Source organism: Hyaena hyaena, unplaced genomic scaffold (assembly GCF_003009895.1).
Source record: "Hyaena hyaena isolate Hyena2069 unplaced genomic scaffold, ASM300989v1 scaffold_8, whole genome shotgun sequence".
Lineage (NCBI taxonomy): Eukaryota > Metazoa > Chordata > Mammalia > Carnivora > Hyaenidae > Hyaena > Hyaena hyaena.
In genome coordinates, this window is record NW_024080640.1 from 863363 (window position 1) to 877774 (window position 14412).

At 37.9% G+C, this 14412-nt stretch overlaps 1 protein-coding gene across 2 annotated transcripts in view; it reads right to left on the bottom strand.

The window, feature by feature from the left end:
* GRM8 (glutamate metabotropic receptor 8) overlaps nucleotides 1-14412 on the bottom strand; it is a 747950-nt gene that overhangs the window by 607270 nt on the left and 126268 nt on the right. For both annotated transcript variants that reach the window (XM_039243493.1, XM_039243502.1), the window contains exon 2: nucleotides 4010-4226. In XM_039243493.1, the coding sequence (XP_039099424.1) occupies nucleotides 4010-4226 (217 nt within the window). The remainder of the gene's footprint in view (nucleotides 1-4009; nucleotides 4227-14412) is intronic.

The following is a 14412-nucleotide window of genomic DNA, read 5'->3' on the forward strand; positions in this document are numbered from 1 at the left end:
AGAGCCTGGAGTCTGTTTCAGATTCTGTGTCTCCCTCTCTCTGACCCTCCCCTGCTCATGCTGTCTCTGTCTCTCTCTCTGTCTCTCTCTCTGTCTCTCTCTCAGAAATAAATTTAAAAATATATTTAAAAAAAGATACTGATTTCTTTTTTTTGTCTAGATATATCCTGAAGTAGGATTTTTGAATTATATAGTAGTTCTATTTTTAATTTTGGAAGAACCTCCATATTATTTTCCATAACAACCGCACTTATAGTCCTACCAATAATGTACAAGGGTTCCATTTTCTCTGCATCTTTACCAACTCTTTATATAAAACTTCCCCCAAGAGTCTATCTTCAGCCCCCTTCAATCCTCACTCTACATGTTCTACCTCAGCAATGACCTTTTCCACCTCAATTATAAATGTTGTGAGTGGGGTGCCTGGGTGGCTCACTCAGTTAAGTGACTGGCTCAGGTCATGATCTCATGGCTCATGAGTTCGATCCCCACATCAGGCTCTGTGCTGACAGCTTGGGAGCCGTGAGCCTGCTTTGGATTCTGTGTCTCCCTCTCTTTCTGTTCCTCCCCTAGTCACACTCTGTCTCTCTCACACTAAAAAATAAATAAAGATTAAAAATTTTTGTTTTTGAATGATAAATGTTGTGAGAATGAGCTTTGGGTCTACATCTCAGTTCCTCCCTAAGTTCTAGACAAATGTCCATTGCTATTTTTCTTCAAAAAGTTATGTATTGTACCTATAATTTATTGTATTTATTCCTATCCTATTTCAAATCAACTTCTCCATTTTACTGATTCTTTTCTATTTGTGGCATTTGCATTCTCCAATTGCCCAGGTTCAGAATTTCAAGTTCAACTTTAATTTTTTTCTTACCATAAAGCTCTATTTCCAATCAATTGCTAACTTCCATAGATCCCATGTCACAAATGTCTCCCAGTCTGTTATCTCTTCCATTTCTCTTATCACTGCCCTATATCAAGTCAAGACTGATATTGCACAGTCCTCTCAACTTTCCATCTTCCACTTCTCATTAACACAATCTTAAATACACATTCTGATAGATTACTCTCTCCTCAGCAGTTTCCTTCATTGTCTAGGAAATGAAGAATAAAATTACCTCTCTATGAGGTGAAATACTCAATTCATGTCAAGCTTTCCAATTTTGTATCCCATACTTCATGATACAAACTATGTTCCAATCAAATTGTACTATGTGCTGATCTCAAGTGTTTTTTGCCCTCCTCCCACCCAAAAAAAAAAAAATCCTACAGTCAAGAATGCCTTGGGCTGAGACTATAACAGCTAGGACATCAACAGACTAGTTGTCTTTATTTTATCAAGTAACTGCTGTCACACTCTTCTTAGAAGGATCTTGGCTAGATATGAGCCATCACAGATGTCTGTGTTCATGACCATCATTCACTCGTTTTCTTCATTCTCCAAAATTCACAGACACTTCCCCCAAGTCTCATATTTGTTAAATGGAAAAATGGTCTAATCAAACCATATAAGCAATTTATCACTAAACAGATTTTCATTTCACTATCATTCCATTATGATCTGTCTGAATTAATCAGATTGGAAACATTGGAAGCCTCAATTTACACTGAAATTTCTTAGCAATCATTGTTTCTAAAGAGAGAAATTCAGAACAGTAGAGTAAGGGAAAATTTATGAGTTGGGAAAATACATAATTTTATTAATATGCAGACACTCCACCAAATGAATGTATACATCTCCTTCTCAGTCAAGATACTAAGATTTTTAAAAACACACTACTAACGTGGTGACAGAAATGTCATCAATGTTGTAGTAAAAGAAGCGAATGTTACAGAACTAATGAATTTCCATTGGAGTCATCAGATCATTTCAGAATGGGTTAAGTTGCTACCATTTGCTATTCCCATTAATATCATTGTCATGTAAAATATTTAATTTTCTGCTATTTTTGTTCTAGATAAAAATCTTTGTCATTAAAATGAGGGATGATTTTGATATTTAATATATTCCATGGCATACTCTAGTGTGGTACTAATTTGGCCTTTTCAGTATTCTGCATATTAATTGACAATCCAGCCCTCCTCCATTCCCCAGATAAGTGAGCGCTGAAATAGAATGGACAGCCAATCAAGAGACAGAATACTGAAAGTATCAACATAGAAGAAATGTGTTGCTCTAATCAGGAGCATACACAAGGCACTAAAATTATTTTCTCCCATACTAATGACTAAGATAGAAACAGGAATAATGAACACACCATCTGAATCCTTTTATGTGACAGTATTACCAAAGTATAGCAAAGCTCCCCAAAAGTGAAAACTAAGTATTTCTTTTTTTAGTCAAAAGAATAAAACTGCGATCTCACTTAACTTTTAGAACAATACATTTTATCAGATTCTGCAACAACTGGCAAATTATGTCCTGTATTGAATTATTCACAGCAATCTGTTTCATGTACAGAAAAAGTGACCTGTGGTTGAGGAATGTATAGGATCACTGCAAAAAATACATCATTCCAATACGTACTCTATTAGTTTCCTTCTCTTGTAAAATTATCACTCTGGTCGTACTGATGTCAGCTGCTTAAATAACGCATTAACCTTGCTTCCAGAAGCTGTTGTTTTCAGTGGGCATTTCCTCTAAGGATAAACTTGGGATTCTAATCCAAGAGGATAATATAATTTGTCATCATTTAAAGTTCAATTGAATGTTTGAGTCATTTTTATGGCAATAGCGACATAATTTAAAATTTCAAAGAGCAAAGATTATGGTATTATGGACACTAACAACAGGTGTGGACAGTTCTCCAATTAAATCAATTAACCCAATCGGTCCAACAGCACTTTTCTACATTTTCTGCAATAGCACAACACTGGGACAAATGTTAAACACTCTATTGTGTATAATAAACTCTCATGCCCTATTATACGTAGAACAGATCCCAGGCATCTTCATGTCTTTCCAGAGAAATCTTATTCCAATAATATAACTTTAGACTCTGTCCTTGTTAATTCTAGATAAGCTCAAATCACTCCATGGTCTTTTCCTGAGATAAAGTCTCCAAGAAAGATAACGAATTATCAATATAATTTCTTCCTTCAAGTTCTCAAAACAGTTACTCAAAAACAGCCAGAGGCACTTTAATTTTTCCACAAAATATTGTTATTACTCTCATAGAAAAATATGTATATTTTATTTGGTAATTCTCAATAAGAATAATAGGATTTTTAAGTCACAATATGTCTCCTTTCACCCACAAAGTTATATTGTTGACCAGTCAGCAATAAGGTTTGTGCTCTAAGTTGTTTTTGTTTTGTTTTGTTTTTTTCACATAATGGGATGGATTTACAAACTCATGGCTGAACATATATGTAGTTAAATACCTACAAAGATTTGGATAAGCACCTTGAAAAAATCCCAGGACAGAACTCTTCAGCACCATGTTCTAACTAAAGTTTTACATACTGCTCTTCATTCCACTGTAAGCTACAGAGTATAAGGTAAGAATAAAAATGCACTAAGTTGAATATGACAAAAAGAATATTGCTGAAGTATAGCCTTGGGGGCTACTTCAGTATTGTTTTAAGATGATTACCAGTCTTAATCCCTCTAGTGTTAGATGTTAAATTCCACTGCCTTTTTTTTTTTTAATTTAATGACTCGCTAATGTAAACTTCCATCTAGAACAATCAAATAGTATGTCATTTATTCAAATTTACAGTGGCTCTAATGTGCCAGCAAACTCCCTCGTCAAAACAGACAACTTTAAAAAATGTTTGCCTGAGTCAGGAGCTCTACTTCCTAAATTAGCACCTAAGTGTCACCTTGATAGACCATGAACAACAAAATCATTTATAATAAAGCCAACGTCCCCTGCGAGTGGACAGCCCAGGCCATGCATCTGTAGGAGCTCTAATTATTCCATACAGATCAGAGAGCACTTGAAGATGCTCAGACTTCTGCAATCTGTCACCTCCAAATACAATCATCTGATAAATATACGCTTACCAATCTCCCTTGAGATCTGAGTGAAGGCCTCCACACCACTCTCTCCGTAGTTGCCCTCAGAGGCCAGTGTTGACACATAATTCCACCCCAGTGCTGTGACAATGTCCACCATGGCTTGCGCTTGGTAGGAGTCAGGTGGGACTACCCGAGAGAAGAAGTCATACCTGGTGTTATCACTTAGCTCTGGGGCTGTGGATGCATAGCTGATTTGAGGTATCTGCAAAACAAATGACAGATCATTTCAATCCATGAGGAACCTTGTCAAAAGATGAGACTAAATAAGAGACACAATAGGCTAAATAGCCAAAGCTATACCAGTAACCTAGACATACCAGCTAGAAGCCAAATACAGTTTTGTGACCACCAATTTAATTAGAAAGTATTATATAAATGTCTGTAGGCTCACTTTCTTTCAAAACACATTTCTGAACAGCAAGAATAAATTTAGTTTTGCTTCAGGTTCTGAAGCCAAAGCAAAACATTTGTGCTTTTTGTTGCTTCTTTTTTATACCATAAATGATAAGTTCTGGTGCAGAAATGAGGCCAAAATGAAGGTATAATACATACACACATCAGAAAGGTCACCTCTGAAATTGTCTTTGGCTTTAGGACATAAAGGTTACATGGCCATGAACAGAGAATTTAATAGGAGATTTTTTTTACACTTGATACCATTTCAGTCTTGAGATTATGCTTTTGGAAAATTATTTTAAATATATAGTTTTGCAGGTTTATTCACTATTTATTGATATATTCATGGAGTATCACAAAATAGCCAATTATGTATTTTCTAATAGAAAGATCTTTCCAGTTCCCCACCCAAACAAAATCACAAAACAGGAATCTATACTGTAATTTCTTTAGGAAAAGAGACTGTTTTCTGACATATACAGGGTCAATTGTCAGATTTTCAAAACTAGGAATCCTATGTCATTCATCTTAAATAAATTCAAAGTGAGAAAGAAATTAACTGCATGCCATGAATCCCCCCCTAAAAAACTTTTAAAATATAACATTTACTCATATATCCAAGGGAGGACTTTTACTCTACCAATGAAAAGTGCTAGGATAGAAGAGAACATGGATGCTAATGAAACAGTGGAAGAACATTCAGGCAAAGATATTGCAAGAAATCTGGCAAACAAGGCAGGGAAGGCCATTTTTGCCACAAGGAACCACATGCCCGGAGGCAAAGAGTCAAGAAAGGGCATAGTAGATTCCAGGAATTGCAGCCTTTTGCGTGGTGGGAATGCAGGATAGCAAGGGAGGAACACCAGGAAATAAAACTGCAAAGCTGGACAGATAAAGGGCTAGTCAGATATGACAAAAAATGTGGATTTTATCACAAAGACATGGAGAAGCACAGAATGACTGTAACTAAAGCAATGGCAGATCAGATTTTTGTTTTAGAAAGTTCACCTGGCAGCAGTGGAGAGAGTGGCAGCCCTCAAACTTCAGTATATACTTAGGTAGTCACATTCCTGAAAATTCTGACTTGTTATGTCTAGAGGTTTAGAAATATGCATTTTAATATGCTTTCCAGCACAATCTACACTGTGATTAGAGATAAATTAAAGGAAACCCATGCTAAATGCAGGACAACCAGTTAGAAGCTATGTAAGTAAGAAAGAAAGTATGAAAACTGAACTAAGGCAATGATGGAGAATGGTGGGGCTAGGGGAGGGTGTAGAACCTATAAGCATCTTTAAAAAACAAGGAAAAGTATAGGTAATGAGGAGAAATGTGGAATGACTCTTAGTTCCATGCCTTTGGTAACTGGGCAGATGATGTTTGTTGTTTACCAAGCTACACAGAAGAGGATATTTGGAAGACAAAAATGATGAGTTTAATTTTTTATTTGCTACTTTGATTTCTCCTAGGATATGAATGAAAGCAACTAAAAAATAGGCAATAATATTGAGGATATGGAGTTGAACAGTATTCAGAACTGGAGGTAAAGAATGGTGGGGGCATAGGGAAGGAGGTAGTAAAAGCAATGGGGGTGCATGTGAATACCCGACAAAAATATGAAGAGTGAAAGAAGGGCAATTTGGGAGCATGAGCTATGCAACAGTACATCTCACCACTCCTCAGCTGCCACACTGTAGAATGAAAGTTCAGAGGTCAAAATGACTCCAAGGTGCCCTAATTCAGGTTGTTTGGTTAAGGATCCAGGTTTGACTGGTACAACAAACAATGAACTGTGCTGTCCATCAGACCCTGCAATTAATGTGAGTGCTAATTTGTCAAAAAAAGGCTACAGTTCCATCTTCCCACATAGGGTTGCATAGTCTGGAATCTGTGACCCATCACACCCTGGCCAGATAATTCCCAGTCCACATGGAAGTTTTCACTCTTCTCTTAACATCCTTGTAAAGCCCTCAACATTGAATAATCTTTCATAGGTCTAGAGAGTCCTACTCCATATTGATGACCAGTAAAGTGAAACTAAACTTTCCAAGATATAAAACCTCAGATACCCAGGGAGCAGTTAGAACAATGTGCTTGGAGCTCTCCAGGGTGCTGCAACCAACTTCTGTGTATCCTGTATCTATCTATATTGACTATAACAATGATTTAGCCTATTTAACTCCCAATTCTGCCTGATCCTGTTCTGGTGGGATCATGTTAACTTGCTTATTAACATTGTGGGACCATTAAAACCAGTTTGAGCTGCCTTCCTCCTGCCCCTCTGCTTTCTCTGCTAGATACACTGGCCCTATCTTGGCAGACTGTTCCTTTGATTAGACTTTGTGCCTTAGTAGTATATGACTACTCAGCAAGGACATCCCTTCAAATCTCAAACCACACACCAAATCTGGGCCCTTTTCACGGCTTCTAAATAACCTGGGAAAGAGACAGTGAATGACTCAGTGAGATCTATCTTTTACTGAGTAAAACTTTCTCAAAGATCAGGAGCATGTGCATTTCTATGTTCTAATGAGAGATTCAGCAACCTGACTTTCACTTTGGAAGGAATTCTGTGCATGTATGAGTGGCATGTGTGTGTCTGTGTGTGTGTGGGAGGAGGAGGAGATAGAGGAGTATTCTATAGCAAGTTCTATAGCACTGTACCATTTCCTCGTCCTATTTGGGTATATAATAATCCTCCTACTTCCTCAGCTACTCAGAGTCCAGCAGAAAATGTCTTACACAACCCCCACCCAGCCCATAATAATGAGCCACCCCTTTCTAAAAATGAGCACAAAGTGTGAAAATTGAGTGTTTGAAACCAAAACTAATTATCTCAAATTACTACCTTCAGTCAGTCACTTTCAGGGCTGTTTAATTAGCAGTCAGCATCATGTTTAGGATTAATTAAACAGGTGTAAAGGGTATATAAAATAAAAATGCAGAGAGAAAATGGTTGTTTGAATAATTAGATAAAGGACTTTTCCCCCAAAGTCTTGAGGAATTTTCTCTTTGCAGATCAATGTGTGGAAAAGTGCATGTTTGATTTTCCATTTGCTCAACTTTGGCTATGTTGCAGTCTACAATAATAGACATCAGGATATACTGATCATATGCTAAGACAGCTTTTCAAGTTGTCATGAAGTCACATCTCATTTTAACTTTATTGTGGTTGACCACTAAGCATTGGCTCATTAAGGATTTTGATTTTTATACATTATCCTCAAATTATCCCCCTACTGGCAACTGAAGGTGGGAACTTTTTTAAAAACCTAGAATGTTTCTTTTTCTCTTCCCTACACTAAATCTATCCTAACTAATCCCTTCAAGCTGACGTTTCTTAGACTAGACACAACAACAGTAAAAAAGTGGTGGGTGAGGGAAAGAAGAGAGATGAATGAGAAACAAAATAAGGATAATGTACCAAGAAAACAGGATGCAATCTGCATCACCTCATTCTTTGGAAGAAGTACATCTTTCATGAGCCTCTGTTAACTCTCACTTGCCCATTCAAAACATACTACCCAAATTCTTCTGGATCACCAAGCCCTGATATCAGATTCTGTCCTATCCTCCCTCTCAACCTCTTCTCTTCCCAGTCATTCCCTGACAGTGTCTGCACCCCTGCCAATGCTGGGTCCCTCTATCGCCCATTCTGCCCAAATTCAATATCAGGCTCAAAAGTCACCTCTTCCCTGGGAAGCTTTTGCTAATTCTCTCAGGCAGAGCTGTCTTTTGCTGCTTCTCACTCCCATAGCTTCCATCATCTGACAATAGAACAATGACTGTGTGCTGGCTTAGAAGCCTCCCATGGACAAACTCTCTATTGATTTATTTGATATCCCTAGTATCTGACAAAGCAAATGCTTAATGAATGCTTGGAGACAATTAATTAACTGTGGTGGAATTTTGATGCAGACTCTTCCCCACAGCCTTCTACCCTGCATACCACCAAAATATTGGATCGACTATTCTTCTTTTTCCTTCTCCTTCCTGCTATATGTCCTAGGAATCTGCTCTGTGACTATCTCACTTGAGCTCCTTCACCTCAGGCTTCCATCTGAATATGGTCATTGGGAGACACCAATAGAGATGGGAGGGCAGGAGACAGAAGTGAGAGTACTGATTCCCCCAACTCCCCCACCAACTTGGTGTTTCTCTGCCTAAGCCTTCATCTACAGCTAAAGCTTTTGCAAAGTTTTGGTGACCATTCCCTACCCTTGCCCCTTCAGATCTTCCCAGTGTTGCTAGTTCCTGAGTACTTCCTATTCAGTGTTATTCCTTTAACTGTGCCCGCAACTTATAAATAGTACTTTTATTAACCTTTCTTCCAAGACCTCTTGAGTGTGCCAGAAGTCTGACTAATACACCCACTCTTCCAGGTTTCTGTAGAAGAGACATCCACTCTCATGCTTACTTACCCTCAGCCCTGCCCTAACCTCTCTGCCCTTCTCCATCCATGGTCCTTTCCAAGCTTCTCTACCACTGTCCTTACATAACTATTTCCTTTCTCTTTCAGTGCCTTATCACGGGAAATTGCATCACTTGAAAACACCTATCATTTTTCTTTTTATCATTTATTCTCCTTGCACTGAGTTTTCATAAAAATATGATGCACTTAAATTAAGGCCATATTTCCATTACCCAAATAAAGGATATTTGGGGCAATTAATTACACAACTCAAGATTGGTTTGGTTGGGGAAAAAAACCAAACTCTTCTTTTACCACTACATTTTCACTTGAGCCCACAGAAGAAGACATTCCTGGGGCACCTGGGTGGCTGAGTCAGTTAAGCATCTGATTTCAGCTCAATTCATGATTTCATGGTTTGTGAGTTCAAGCCCTGCATTGGACTCTCTGCTGTCACAACACAGCCCACTTTAGATCCTCTGTCTCCATCTCTCTCTGCCCTTCCTCCACTCACATCTGTACTCTCTCTCTCAAAAAATGAGGAGGAGGGGGAGGGGGAAGAGGAAGAAATTCAGTTATAGCCTCTTGGATGTTTTGATAAAAATAAATATATATAGAAAGTACATATTTTAAATGAAAGTTAGCAGAGATTTTTGTCTTCTCATGACTGCTCTCTACTTATACACAGAACCCCAGATTTTTGCCTAGGACTTGGCCACTAAGAAGACTACATTTTCCCAACCTTCTTTGCTATGATCATTAGCAGTGGTGAGGGTAACTTCTGAAAAATGGTCTTGAAGGAAAAAGGCATGTCTTTCTCATGTACTTCTTTCTTTCTTCTTGGCCAGAATTTGGACAGGACCTCTAAAGTTCAATTAGCCATTTCGAATCATGCCTCAGTGATGGTAAAGCAAAAAGTCACACCTCTTGGAGTACCTGGGTGGCTCAGTCAGTTAAGTATCCAAGCATCCAACTCTTGATTTAGGCTCGAGTCATGGTCTCACATATAGAGCCCCTGTAAAGTGGGGAGTCTGCTTAGGATTCTCTCTCTCCTCCCTCCACCTCCACCCCACCTCCACCTCCCTTCCTTTCCACTCTCAAAATAAATATTTTTTAAAAGCCACACCAGAGTCCAAACCATTACAATATCTGGATTCTTAAAAACACATGACTATTTTATCTGCTTACTTTCTTGCCCCTCTTAAATCTACTCTACACCAGTAATGAAACTGATCTTTAAAAAAATCATATAATATCAAAATCTTGCTTAGAGTCCTTCAATTTTTTTCCCATTGCTCTTATAATAAAGCCTAAACTTCTTGCTACAGAATCCTTGTAGATTTAGCATCTGACATCTTTCCCCTCACTTACCTGATCCAGCCACAGTAGCTTCCTTTCTGTTCCCTGACCCAACCAAGCCCTTTTTGCTCTCCAAACTTCTTGCTTATTGCTCCATATGCTTTTCCCAAGTTTTCCCAGGCTTTTCTCATCATTCAGCCTTAATTCCAATGTCTCATGTTCAAAGAGACCTCCCTTGGCCCCCCATTTCTATGGTGATCTCCCCACCCTCATTAGTACCTCACTTCCCTATGCCCTGCATTACACTTATCACAACTTGTGTTAATTTCTGTACACTGTTTCCTCTACTAAAATGTAGATTCTATGGGACTTTTTTTGTGTTGTTTACAACTGTAACATGAGCTTCTATCACACAGTAGAAGCTCAATAAATATATATTGAAAAAAATCAACCCATCCGTCAATCAATCAAGGACCTTTTTATTATATTTCTCCATGCAATGTGATTTTGAAAGATTTTACTATAAAACTATTTAAGTAAAAATTCACCCATTTCCCATTTTCTTTATTACTTAAAGATCTATTCATTTGCTAAAACATCTGATCAACATGAGATATCTGTTGTTACAAAGCTGAGGTGATAAAATTTCAGTTCAAATCAACTAAGTGTCCTTTAAGCTGTGGCTGTGCAGGCTCATCATAGTCATACTACTGCCACCAAGCTTTTTGAAATACTGAAAATGGCCATGAAAATTTCCTAACTATCTTGGCTAACACTTCAATCTGTCATTAAAGAAGCATAAAAATTTACTTCTAATCAAGGACCAAAGTCAGAGATTTTAAAATCGTGTGCCCCTTCTTGCTTATTTCATCTGTAAGATGGATATTCTAGACAGGGCTGTGAATGTTTCTATCTCCCTTAAATGGACTATGTCTCTCCCTGCTGTCATCACTGAGTCTGACTGTACATGACTGAGAGGGTAAAATGGGCTATCACTGAGATGCAAAGTGGCTGAGGAACTTTTAGACACCATAAATACTCACTGATGATCCAAGAAGCTTACAATTCCACTCTAGCTGACTTTTTGAGGTTTCCCATTGTTCACATATCAAAATACTGTGGATTAGCATAAAACTTGCCTTGTCTGTTCAAAATACTATGAACCCTGCATCAATATCTCTGTTTCTGGTTTGTCAAAGATCCATAAAAGGCCAAGACACTCCTAACAAGACTAACAATGAGTCACCTGAAGCACTGTTCAGAGGAAGTCCCTCAGAATCCTGGTAAATTTAAATCTTCCTATAAGACACTCATATACATCTAAGAACAGGTTTATAGATAGAAGACAATGTAAGACCTGAGTCACACACACTTCAGCATCAATTCCTGCCAAAAAAGTTTTTGTTCTTGTTTATCTCTACAAACAACCTTGCCATTGATTATAGAACTTAATAGTGGAGAAGGTTAGTGGGGTGGGTTCCTCATGTTGTTCAATAGCACCATTGGTTTTCTCCAGTGAAAGATCAGCTTGAAGCTATGCTCTTTCCTCAGGGGGCAGTGCTTGTCTGAGCACTTCTTCAGTAATGCTGGCCTTAGCAAAAGCAGCCATCATTATGATAGCTTCCTGCCACCTGGTCTTGGGATGGATTTACTGTTGTTACAGAACCAAGTCCAGGGAAGTATAATGATTATAACCATTTAACTTTTTCATTTCAGATGTGACTACTCTGTTGGTATTAAACCCACTAGCTCCTTGTGACAAAACATGAGTATATAATCAGAAATCACATAAAAATAAGAAGTTGAAGCTAGAAGTCAAGGTCTAGCATTGACCCTCCCCTCCTCACACTGTCCTGAACTTCCTTGCTCCTCTCAGTTTCACAAAAATGAATAAGGAGGGGTAAAAGGAGAAAAGAAAAGTAGAGCCAAAGAATGGAATAATAGCAAAGAGTGATGATCATCTTCTGTTTGCTTCCCAAAACATGAAAAAGCACTCTTCCTCTCCCAAACCAAGACTCATTCAACGCAATTCTGACTATAGAGTAGACAAATAGTAATCTTCCTATTTGTATAAGTTAGTGCCAAATGTGAAATTCATTTCCTGGCTTTCTTCTCAGTTGAATTCTCACAGTCAGTTCAAAGAAGGACACAAACTTTTGTGTTTTCATACACAGTGTAGCTTAGCAAAAGAAAAGGAGAGGAAGCCTATTGAAACAGAAAATTGTGGAGGCCATGGAGAGAGAAGAGAGAAAGAGAAAGACAAGGAGAGAAATTTCACTGTTCTCTATTTTTATCCTTCTCCCCAATATCAGCTCTTCCAGAGTAAGCAGACTCTATCTATACACCCACACTGAGGGGGCCTGTGGTTAATTAACATAGCTGAGTATAGCATGCTGCTGGTAGGTTTAAGGTCACAAGTTTAATTCCATTATGGTCCAGGATGCAGACTGTACCCCACATCAGAACCTTCCTCCTCACAAGTGTACAGCACTGGTAACAAAACCAACTGGAGAGAGGAGAGACAAAGTCAACTCATTCTCAGTCCTCGATAAATAACCCAAAGATGGCTTGCTATTGATGTGAATCTGAAATTTCAGGGGCAAATATGAAGAGCTAGTCATAAGTGGCACACTTTCTTCAAAAGAAAAAGAGTACATTTTTGTACATATGTATACCTGAAAAACATATGTATCTATTACACTTACAAAGTCATTTCCTGGTTTCAGATAATCCATTTGGATATTCTACTAATTGTAATTTGGTGCATTTATCTCCCCACTTTTTCAAAAGTACTGTATGAGTCAGGAAAGTGACACACTCAAATTGGACTAACTCCAGGAGGGTTCATAAAAGGACTATTGTCAAGGCAGGGGCAGTATATAGGCAATGGCAATTAATGTCATAATCCAGTAAAAGTCAGAAGGCAGCAGTTGCTACCTTCAGGGCCCTCTGAGCTAGAGAAAGGAGTGTTAGAGAAACTAGAAGGAATCAGAAATGAAAGCCATCTGGAGAAAAACAGTGGCTTCCCTGGGGAGACACAGCCAGTCCCTGATAACTCCACAGAAAGAGACTCAAAAGAATTACATCCTGACCTCCTGCTGGCTCTCTCCTTGACCAAACTCACTGAAAATCAAGGGGCAACCTGTTGATGTTGTTTGATAGAATTTTCTCCCAAGACAGTGAACAGAAGGCAAAAGAGAGAAAGCAGTGGATGAGGGGCAAGCAGGTGCTATCCATGCCAGGTATCATTCATCATTGATCATTATACACTTTAAATAAATTTACATACAACTGTGCAGATTTCCAGTTTCTTCTTATTTTTTTTTTAAATAAATTGATAATTTCAAATACTTTTGGCAGAACAACTATACTAAGACATTTTGGTTTGCCTATTGGAAATTCCAAACCTAAAATCAGCCAGTTAAGTTAGAATTTCTTTTGAAAAATAAGTAGGGGTGCCTGGGTGATTCAGTCAGTTGAGCATCCCTACTCTTTATTTTGGCTTAGGCCATGATCTCACAGTTTGTAAGTTTGAGCTCTGCATTGGGCTCTGGGCTGACAATGCAGAGCCAACTTAGGATTCTCTCTCTCTCCTTCTCTGGCCCTCCCTTTCTCACAAACTCTCTCTATCTCTCTCTCAAAAATAAATAAATAAACTTAAAAAACAAGATGGTAAAAGAAAAGGAAGTAATGCCTTGTTTGAAAAAGAACTGCAATGACGTTAATCAAATTGGTAATGACATTTGACTTCTAACCTGTTTATTTAAAATGAAAGACAAGCAATCCATGAACATGAAAGAATTTACATATAAACAACCATAATTATGCCCTATAAGATTAATAAACTTTTTCTACATCTGCTAATTACATTTTACAATGAGAAAGCACAGTAGCTCCTAAGGGAAAGAGTTATTCTAATCTATCAAGTCACTAGTAGTGTGGGAATTTTTAAGCCTAACCACCCTGCATATATTCACCCAAAAGTTACAATACCAAGTTGGATTTAAAACCTTCACTTTTTAAGAAAGGGACTTTAATATTCCAACTAGTTCTATAGTTCCTTTAATTTATGGTTTCCCCTGACCTTCAGTTTCTCCTTATTTAAAAAATAAGTGAACCCTATTTTTTTCTAATTTCCATACATTTCAGCACACTGTAACTTCTAGAAAATGATAACCAGTACATATGCAAAGTTGCAAATTAAAAAGGTTAATTCAGTACACACACTTTTTCTGATTAGTGGTTAAATTAAATATAATGTCTTTTTAATGGTTGCTTTTTG